The following is a 10,242-nucleotide window of genomic DNA, read 5'->3' as shown; positions in this document are numbered from 1 at the left end:
GCCCAGACCTCAGCTTTATTAAAGCGGTGTGGGATAATCTTGACAGAGAACAGAACAAAAGGCAGCCAACATTCAAAATAAGAGCTTTGATTGTCCCTGTAAAAGCCTGGAGAACTATTCCTGGAGACTACTGATAGAAATGAGAAGAAAGCTACGAGTTCAGGCTATTTTGCCTTCCATACTGTATCTCCATGTACATTTTCAGATGTTTCCAAATCTATAGGTGTGAATTTGTGAATAATTGTCTGACTGTATGTGTTAGCCCTGCAGCAGGTTGGCAACCTGTCTAAGGTGTACTCCACCTTATCCTATAACAGCTGGGACAGGCTCCAGCCCCTACCCCCCTGTGACCCTGAAGTGGAAAAGAATGGATGGATGGATAGTCATAGAGCTTATTTTTGTGAGGATACAAAAGAACATGGAAAAAGATGACTGGCTTTTTGTAAATGGAGCTTAGGCAAACCCAACTTAGGGGACTGGCCCACAAAAAGAAAATGTCTATAGGACCACTCTCAGCCCCAAAAAACAGGGTTCGAAGAAGTTTCAGAATTTCTTGCAAAGATTGGGAAGGTGAATTCCTCTGTCAGTTACAAGGACTGTGAAAGGTTGTCTCTGGGCCAAAAGCACATAATAAAGAAAATGAAGACATTGAAATAGGATTACAAGACAATAAAGCATCAAAACAAGAAGACACCACCTGATGGTTGGCCATTACATCGCCTCAGAGTTCCTATTAGCCCTGCTAATGCAGACAGTAGAAATGCCAGGAAGGTTCCTGGTTCTCTGGATCTGTTTAGTCTAAAAGTGGCTAATGAATAATTGTGGTTTATTTTTCTTAAACTTCATGTTTAACACTTTAAAGATGAATTCGTTAGTGGCAGACAGAAGAACTGACACAACCCAGACAAGTAGAAAAATGTAACCTTTACTTATTTACAGATTGTACAGAGGTACTGAGTGACAAGGTAGTATTTACAACACAACTAGTAGCTTAGAAACCCCTGAACTTATACACAAGTGAGATACACGGCAGGGAGACCCACAGGACTACACACCAACACACTCTGTCCACCTAGTACAGTGTATGTGTGTTTGTGTGTGAACACCTGGGCCAAACTGAGATCTGTACTGAGCCCCGGGAACACTAAGCGTGCTCCTCGATAGCGGCTATGTGGGAGCCAGCCGGGTGCCTTACCGCTGACATCATGGGGCCAGGAGCCAGGAAGTGTAACCATCCAGGCCTCTGACCAAGACATGGAATGGTACGTGTTGGTTCGTGTAGTCCAGTAGGTCTAACTCAGGGAGAACTTAGGTGTTGCAGCAAAATATGTACCACCAGAAACACGAGCACGTCATGCAATTTGAAAAATCTGAAAGTAAAACCAAAAGGTTGGTGTAAAAACCTGTGATGGTGGACATACAAAAACGCATACCTCATGCTCGCTTAATCACAACGGTACAGACGCAACATGTGTGTGTGTGTGTGTGTGTGCCTAGCTGTATTTGTGTTGTATGAGTAAGAGCCAGGTCAGAAGGTTACGTGTGGGATGAAGGGAAGAGAGTCCAGAAAAGCACACACACACACCACAAACAACCTGTAAATACACACATCCTCTGTCTTATATAAATGCCTGCACGGTGTAAAACACACAAGCACACAGACACACTCACACTCGCTCACAGGTAAAACAGCACAGACTTGTAGTGGAACTACGTGGGTGGGAGGGGGTTTTTGTATTAACCACACAGGCTGGACGATCATTATTCATTGAGTGTGAATCAGATGACCCAGCTACGTGCAGCTAGTTAACAGGCATAGTTAACTAGTCATTAACCCAGCAGTGACGACTGTACAGTGAGGTCCCAACCAGCAACACACCAGAGGGGAAAAATAAAGAAATAAATGAAAAAAAAAACAAAAGCAAACAAAATCACGATAATCTAAACCATGCCAGTCTTTTTTTGTTTTTAAGAAGCAGAATTAAAAAGCCACGTTGTTATTGAAATGAATTCAACAGTTAATACCATTCAAATCAAACAAATGAAATCAGTTTCTAACATTTAAAACAAAGATTTTCTCTGTACAGAAGTATAATATTGCAACCTGATATTGTGCATATAACTCACACATCAAACCTGTTAAGATTACCAAAAGAGGGGCAGCGTTCACCGTTCAAAGGTGCTGTTTTTTGTTCAAACTCTCTCGCATTCTTTGCAGCCAATATATATATTAGATATATGTGAGCGTGGTTTGCCTGTGTGTGTGTGTGCGCGCGTATGAGAGAGAGAATAGAGCATAGAAAGAAAGAGAATAGACAGACGCTCAGCTAATGGGATATCAAGTCCTTTTTCCATCAAAATCCTTGTGTTAAAAAATAAATAAATTAATAAATTTAAAAAACAAATCAGTGCCCTTACTCAGTAGATTATGGATTTCTAGAACACTCATACACACATTGCCAGCTTGTTGAGTGTGTCTGTGCGCGCGTGTGTGTCTGTGTGTGCGCGAGTGTTGCCTCTGTAACGAGTCACTTTGCTAACTCTCCGCGTTGCCACGTGACTCTCAGTGCTGAAACACAGCGCCGTGTTCTCGCCAACACAAGAGCCACACAAGTACCAGCTTACTCTGACGCGCGTCCAGGAGCATTCATTAGATGAGTAAATCTGCAACAGCGATACACTCAGCCTCTAAATTCACTACGGAGACATTAAAACCGGCTCCTTTGCTTGACATAGAAAGTTATTAGAAAAAAAGCACTGGGATCCTACGAGAGCCGAACGAGTTCTCACAGCTACTGATGTTAAGTGATTTCCAGCAAAATGTTGAGTTTTTTTTCTTTTTTCTTTTTTAAAAACACCACGACTGAACTTTAATCTTCTCATACTCGGTCTACTCTACAGGAGGAAGCAGGGGGAGTGAAAAAAGAGGAATCGAAGAGGAAACCTGGTTAAGGAGAGGGATGGAGGAAAAGGATCAGTGGGAGGGGGCAGGGCGAGAAGATGGAGCGCGGGTAAAAGTTCAAAAAGAAGAGAAAGATTTCAAGTTTGTGTTGTGTATACTGTATGCATGATGCTGTACCCCATTATCTAACACTGTAAAACGTCCGACCTCACAATGGAACGGTGCCCTAAACCCCAATGCCAAAGAAGAAATTAAGAGAAAAGAAAAAACATCTATTCAGCGAATGACTGAGAATATTCATATTTTTCAGTATAAAAGTGTTTTTGGTCAAACGTCTTGTGTAGGTGGCAGGGTATAAAATCTACAAAGTGCACAAAATGAAGCTATCTTGTAGCCTCGACACACACACCCAACCCTACACTACTATCCTAGACTACTGCGTATGTGTATGTGTGTGTGTCTGCATGTATGGATGTGTGCATATATGACCCTGTATAGTAGATTTAACTGTAACACAGGGCAGTAGGAAGCATGCAGTATGACCTGAAGGCTAGCTAAGAGAGGAAGCAAGGATGCTATACTGTATGTCTCTAGATCGATAAAACACTAGAACACACACCCTCATCCTGAGAGGCTTTTAACTGGTGGCCGTGTTCGGACCACTTTTTGGAATGTTCAATTATCTGACATCAACAGTGACAAACAGTCTGTGGTTCCCCCCCCCCCCGTAACAACAGACAGCACGTGTGTGTGTTCGAGTGTTTGTACGTCTGCGGGCGGGCGCCGATACACTTCTCAGACCTGTTTCCTGACCAGCTGCCCGCTGCCCGGTCCGGTCTGTTACATAGATAGTGGTTTCCATTCAAGTCAAGGATTACTCTAAGTGAAGTTTACTACTCTTTAAGCCATGCTGGCAGTGCAGTTTGGAGGCTCAGACAACATACGGGTTGACTGGAAATCATAGTGCAACAGGAGAGTCCTAGAGAGGGGGTGGGTGTGTTTAGGTTAAATATGCGTGTGTGTGTAATCTCAGAAAGAAAGGGGTTTCTTGTGTGTCCCCTTTATCTCCAAGAGGCTGGTGAGAGGGCGTGACAGGTCGGCTCGTCTTCCAAACACTTCATCACAAGTTCCCTTACGTCCCACTGCTGGCGTTAAGAAACCGTGTACAGTGTCCCTCGTATTCCACAGGATGTCGATCCGTCTTGTCGGACAAATTGTCAGTTCGTGCCTCGTTGCTCGCGGCTCGAGGCTGGTACACACACTGACACTCATACACACACACACACACACTCTCTTCATCTTGTATTGTGCCTCCAGCTGTCCCTGTGGCCCTCCCATCTCTGACCTATGGAGGGTGTGGTAAAGAAAACAATGATTTACTTACTCGCTGTTAACCTTTTTAGTCCCGAGCTTCCCGCTTTTCACCCGTGTGTGCGTGTCTGTCTGTGTGTGTTTCTTGTGCATGTGCTTAGAATCAGAGCTGCCTCGTCCGGTCACACACACCTCTTTCGTTGCATGCGTGCGTGTTAGTGTGTTTCAGTGAGATTTTTAGTGTGCTGTGTGTGACTCTCAGACGTCAGACTCGATGCTGGGCATGCGGCGGTAGAGCCGGGGTCGGTTGCCGCCCGCGCTCGAGGCTCGCGGCGCTGTCACATAGCTCATTGGCTGCGAGGCAGCAGGTGGGACCATGTAGGCCACAACGGGAGGCTCCTGCGGAGGGTAGAACACCTGTTGGTCGACCTGGCCGCCATGCTGGTTGAAGTGATGGTTGCCATGGTTACCCAGAGTAAGTGACACAGGCATTCGCTGCTTATAGAGCTCATGGGCGGAATTTCTCAGTGGCATTCGTGTTGTAGCCTGGGAGGCGGGATCGCGTTGTGCCGTGCCCGGCGCCGACTGTAGGAAGGGGTTGTGGGATGGGCGGTCGGGGAAGAGGCTCTTCGAGCGCCGCGGCAGAGGCATCGGGGTGTCCAAACTGTGGTGGTGGGAGGGTGAGGGAGAGGGAGGGCTGCGGCTGCTCAGCGGACGATCAGAGCGCATTGTGAGAACATTAGCATAGGCCCCCTCATCCAGGGTCAGCTCCCTCTCCCTATCTCTGTCAGGCAGACTCAGCCCCCGCATGTGGGGGTGGGCCTGCGACTGCCGCTCGGGAATGCCGTCCGGAAGCACATTCTCGTAAGAGTGCTGGCGACTCAGCTGGAGGTGCTGGGCCGAGGAGGAGGTGGGGAGAGGGGACGGGGAGGAAGGGGTGGGCTCAAAGTGGCTGACAAGCCCGTCCCCCTCACCCACCAGGCCCAGCTCGCTCTGGGGAAGGTAGTGCGTGAACATGTCCGCGCTGTGTGGGTGAGGGTGTGTGTGGGAGTAGTGCGAGTGCAGGTGGTCTTCACTGATGTCATACAAATTCCCCAGGTGGGCGCAGGCATCGCAGCGAGCTTGTGGCGAGCGAACAGTGTAGAGGCCAGAGTAACCGCTCAGCTTGGTGAGGCAGGAGCGACAGTGGCCGGGCCTGACACTTTGCGTCCCTGGACCTGCACTTGGGGCTTCGAATGAACCTCCGACCTTCTCTTTCACACTAGAGGGAGAGAAGACGCAGCTGATTATACACAAAGAGACAAAACAAGCACCTTAAACGGGGCTTTATGTGCGATTAATGCTAAATAAAATACCTGCTGTGAGTGTAGGTGCTGTATTTCTTATCCTTCAGAGAGTGCAGGTCGGCCTCAGCGCTGTGACTGTGGTGTAGGAGGCTGGCGCTCAGCTGCAAAATGGGTGCGTCTGACTGGTGGGAGAGTGTGTGCGGGTATGTGCTGTCAGGTGGAAACAGGTCAGGGGGGTAAGGGTGCTCATCACTTCCCCCCTGGCTGTCTCGCTGGTATGGGGGAACGGACTGGAGACTGGCCTGGTCTGAATCAATGGAGTAGATCTTGGATGCTCCACCTCCACCGCCTGCTCCTCCACCGCCCCCACCCCTCTTCCTCAGTTGATTGATTGGCTTAAATCCGCCCCTTGCTGCCATGGAGTCAGAATCTTTGTGTGACGGTGGCCGACTGGAGCACTCCGAGAGGTCCGAGTGCTGTGGGTCTTCGGGTAGGTAGCGCTGGCTCTTCATTTGTGGCGGTCCGGGCCCAGATGCAGGGGCGGGGCTGTGGCCTGGAGATACGACGCTCGGCTGAGTCTTCAGGGTCTCGACACTTTTCTTCCACAAGGCTCGGGGCTTTGATGCAGTGAGGCCCGCCCCGGTGAGGCGGGTTTGGCCGTTGTCATCTGTGATTGACAGCTGGGGCTTGTTGGGGCTGGTCTGGTGGGGTGGAGCTTTTTGTTGCCCAGGAAATGGCGCAGCATTATTGAGGAGGTTTTTGTGCCTCCCGGACAATGACAGGAAGCCCTGTGGACCCGCAGCGTTGCTATAGAGACCAGGACCCTTCTGAGGCAGAGTATGGAGGGAGTTACCTAGGAGACAAGGAGAGATGCACCTTAGACAGAAGATACAAAATATGGACGATTGGTTGGATGCTCAGCCAGGTCAGCTGATACATCATCTACTGCCTCGACATGCAATGTGTGACATCTAATGTATTTCTAATCACGAGGAAGGCGTGGACGTGACAGTCAGCAAGGTGAAAGTAGTCACCTTTACTCACGCATACACACAATGTAAAGAAAAGGCAGATGCTATGTGAACGATCTTATTACAGGTGACACGGCTTCCAGATTTGCGCTGGCACAATATATTAGTTTTGAGCTCAGAGCTCAGAAAATACAGTTAGTAGAACCCCTCTATGGTTTAGAAATGCCCTTGTTCTTCCAATTAAAGCTTTTATTTAATATAACATGAACCTGATCAGAAGATCTGCAAATGATGATTAATGATTCATGACATCATCATAAATTATGATTCATTTTTAACTGAATAACTGTGTAGGAAAACAGAGGCCCGTTGCCAGCAACAGTGTGTGAATTGCTTATTGCGTTGCCTAATGCAAGTTTATTAAGTTAGACAGCAAACTGATCGTGTTAGCCCAGCTGAAAACTGTTGATTTAAGAAGCAATAAATTGGATCAGTCATCGGTTCGTCTCCAAATGCCCCCCAAACAAGAACACTTTCTTCTGAAACTTGTCTACACCAGGCCATATAACAGTCGGTTTCACTCTTCAAAACCAGCACATAAACGCTTGGATGATTCTTTCAGTTGACGACCTTTATTAAGGCACCTCAACCGCTCATTGTTATTTATCATCAATGATTCCAACAACCACTAACAACATCTAACCAATGCCATTTAAAATGATAAAATAGACTTGTCTTTAAGAAGTAAGGACATTTCCAAGTGACCCTCTGAGTGTACTGAGTACCTTTCCCTGACATCATGTCTATGATGCTGGGCTGCACAACGACTGTGTTGCGTTTGGGAGAAGGCAAAGCGATGGACTTGGCAGACTTGAGCAGGTGCAGCATGTTGGCTTGAGGACTGAAGCCCAGCTCTGGTGCCTTCTTCTTCATATCTATATGAACGCCGTGGATACAGCTCCATATACCCTGAGAGGAGACGAGGAGAGGAAATTAATGGAAGAAAAGGAAAGGAAATGAGAGCCGGAGAGGAGGGAGATAGGAGAGATAATAGAGAGTTAGTGTAATTCACAACCCAGTGACTTCACAAAAAAAGTTCAGACAATCCCCGAGACTAATTTCCTTGTGAGGTAAATTAGCAGAGACCTCTGCATCCTCTCTCCAGTGCGTTTACTGCAAACCTTAACCTCATTTTGTTTTTGTAATGTGGCTAGAAGAGATAATCACCACTTTTTTAGATGAACTGCTTTCTGAGGCGCCTAGAAAATTAAATTTAGGTGATGATGTCACTGGAGGGGGCCTTTGAGTGCAAGGAGATGTTCTTCCTAGAGCCACTTAACCTCCAGCATCGCTGCTCTAACAGCATGTGCACGCCAAGAAACACACACAGTCACACAGACACACACACACAGAGGACTCTTTCTGTAAAACACTTAATGTGTGAAATGCTGCTCGTCTGGAATAAAAGCCCTGCCTAACACAGAGACATGACATATGAATAATGAAATAGTGGTCTGTCTGTGTGTGCCCATTTTGTTTTTTGGGTGTGTATTTGTGTGTGCGTGTGCATATATCAATGTGTACCCCTGTTTGGTCAAGCCTGTCCCTCATCTCACTCCACCTGCGAATGTGTTGCCATTTTTAGAAGAGAGCCAGCGACGCACCGAACGTCAGAATATTCGATATCGGATGCCATCGGCCTATCAGCAAACAGGATGACATTTAGCAGTGGCGAAACTGGGAGAATATCTTTGTTCTTTCACTATATTTTTTAACTTTCACGTGTGAGAGAGAAGGGCGTTGTGTGTATGTAAATGAACTCGCGTCCGCGTTCTCATCCTCTTAGTTGTCTGATTCCTCTATCCTGTCGTCCGTGCGCGCAGCAGTAAATTCATCTCTGCCTCAGCTGGGCTCCATTATCACACTGCCCTTCCTTCCTTTTTAATCACACACACGTGCAAAAACATTATTGTATCCTAACAGTAACAACTGTTTGTGTTTGAGACAGTTTCAGACAGCTGAATCACAGCAACTCACACAGGCCCGTAGATTTATGTGAGTTTCTGATTCATCTGATTCATCTGTTAGAAAAGTCCTTTCTGCACATCCCTGTGTGTATTTTCGATGCCCCGGAATAAGCATAAAGATTAGGCAAATTACAGAATGGATTAAAATTTGGATGCTTTGTTTTAGAGGAAATTTTTCACAACAAGACAGCAGCAAACTAATCATTTCTTAAAATTTACTGTGCTGTTTGAATTATTGCTGTTAGGCACCACAAATGCTCTCCACCGGCCCTCACAGCCGCAATAATGTGCTGAGTTGTTTTTCCCTGTTATTTCTCTGCTTCAGCCTGAAATAATCTACAAATATAGTTATGTTTGTTTCTCTTGCAGATTCTCTGTATGTTTAGCCCGCTCTTTCTCTTTATCGGATTTTCTTTGAGAGAACTCTGTTAGCCGGCTGTGCTGTTAAACATCAATAACATTATGAGACACTCACAGCCCTCATCCCATTATTGATATAGGAAAATCCAGTGCTTTCTTGCAGTCTGAATGAGCGTTGTACATCAGTTGTTATACCCTATAGGGCCCTGTTTTATCACTAAGTGCCATTCACTGCTATGAATTCTAACAGCAGCTATCTATTCCTCAGTCACACTAGAGTAAAAGAGGACGGAGACATCCTTGTGACTTGGAAAACTGACGATTGCATTGCATTGAATATTTTTACATTTGGCAGCCAACTGCACATAGTTGAGGTGACCAACTCGTCAAAGTCTGTTTGAACTGACTGTGAGTGGTTGCAGACTCGGCCCCTGTCTGTGAAACAATCAAAGGCAACAAGACTGCAAGTCCATGCTTCAAAAATGCTGGCAATGCTCCAGTGTGACTGAAGCATTAAAGTCCTGCGTGAGATTTTGAAAACTAGGAACCAAAACTTCCTGCTGTGAAAATGTGGGTTCCTGTGCACGCTTCCAGGTGTGTGATGATTTCCTCTTTCTTACCCTGCTGATAGTGAAGAGAATGCCCGGCCTTCCAGAGCAGACACCAGTGAAGCAGTATCTCAGTCTCCAGTAGAAAAGGTGCTCCGAGATGAAGGTGAGGATGGAGAGGCCCATGGCCGTGGCCAGCATGTAGAAGACCCCTGCCATGTTGTCCACATCCAGCTGACTGGACATTACCTCATTCTTCTCATTGTGGCAGATCCCAGTCAGCCACTGAGCTTCCAGCTCCTCCATCTCACCTGTTGCAAAGATGAATGTGAAGGGTTAACACTGGAGGGGAAAAAAGAACAACGTGAGGAATGAAGGCAAAGGAATTCGAGACGTAAGGAGAAAAAGTGAACGAGGTGATGGGTGGCAGAGGGCAAGAAAGGGATGTGGTGGGAAAAGAGGCATATGAGGCGGGATGGGGAGAAGGGAGGAGGGGCGAGAGGTGAAGTGGTAAATAGATCGTAATGGAAAGGAGACAGGAGGCGGAGTGGAAAAAAGAGGTTGTAGGAGGAGGGCGAAGAATTGATAGTGATGGAGTGATAAGGAAAGATGGGAGGAATTATTATCAAACTGAGTGTGTCTGAGAACGCGTGTGCTTGAGCACGAGGGTGTTTGCCCTGAATAAAATGGCCGTGTGTGAAGCAAAGCGCTTTAGTGGTTTCAGCAGTTTGATTTCTGTCCGACTGATTCTCTTTCTTCCATTCGCACCATCTCACAGCTTATTATACAGAACAATCTGGAGGAGTAAACATAACAGGACACGGTGGGCACACACAC

At 46.7% G+C, this 10,242-nt stretch overlaps 1 protein-coding gene across 1 annotated transcript in view; it reads right to left on the bottom strand.

The window, feature by feature from the left end:
• Positions 1 to 909: 909 nt before the first annotated feature.
• Positions 910 to 10,242, bottom strand: part of grin2ab (glutamate receptor, ionotropic, N-methyl D-aspartate 2A, b) — a 119,707-nt gene continuing 110,374 nt past the window's right edge. Inside the window, exons 17-20 of the mRNA XM_005750193.1 lie at positions 9,478 to 9,716; positions 7,256 to 7,439; positions 5,569 to 6,352; positions 910 to 5,474 (exon numbers count right to left, since the gene is read on the bottom strand). Of these exons, the coding sequence (XP_005750250.1) occupies positions 4,472 to 5,474; positions 5,569 to 6,352; positions 7,256 to 7,439; positions 9,478 to 9,716 (2,210 nt within the window). The 3' untranslated portion in view covers positions 910 to 4,471. The remainder of the gene's footprint in view (positions 5,475 to 5,568; positions 6,353 to 7,255; positions 7,440 to 9,477; positions 9,717 to 10,242) is intronic.

This window comes from Pundamilia nyererei, unplaced genomic scaffold (assembly GCF_000239375.1).
Source record: "Pundamilia nyererei isolate P.nyererei 1_Seehausen unplaced genomic scaffold, PunNye1.0 scaffold00265, whole genome shotgun sequence".
NCBI lineage: Eukaryota > Metazoa > Chordata > Actinopteri > Cichliformes > Cichlidae > Pundamilia > Pundamilia nyererei.
The sequence above is the reverse complement of the archived record's forward strand: the minus strand, read 5'-3'. Positions and strand labels throughout refer to the sequence as shown.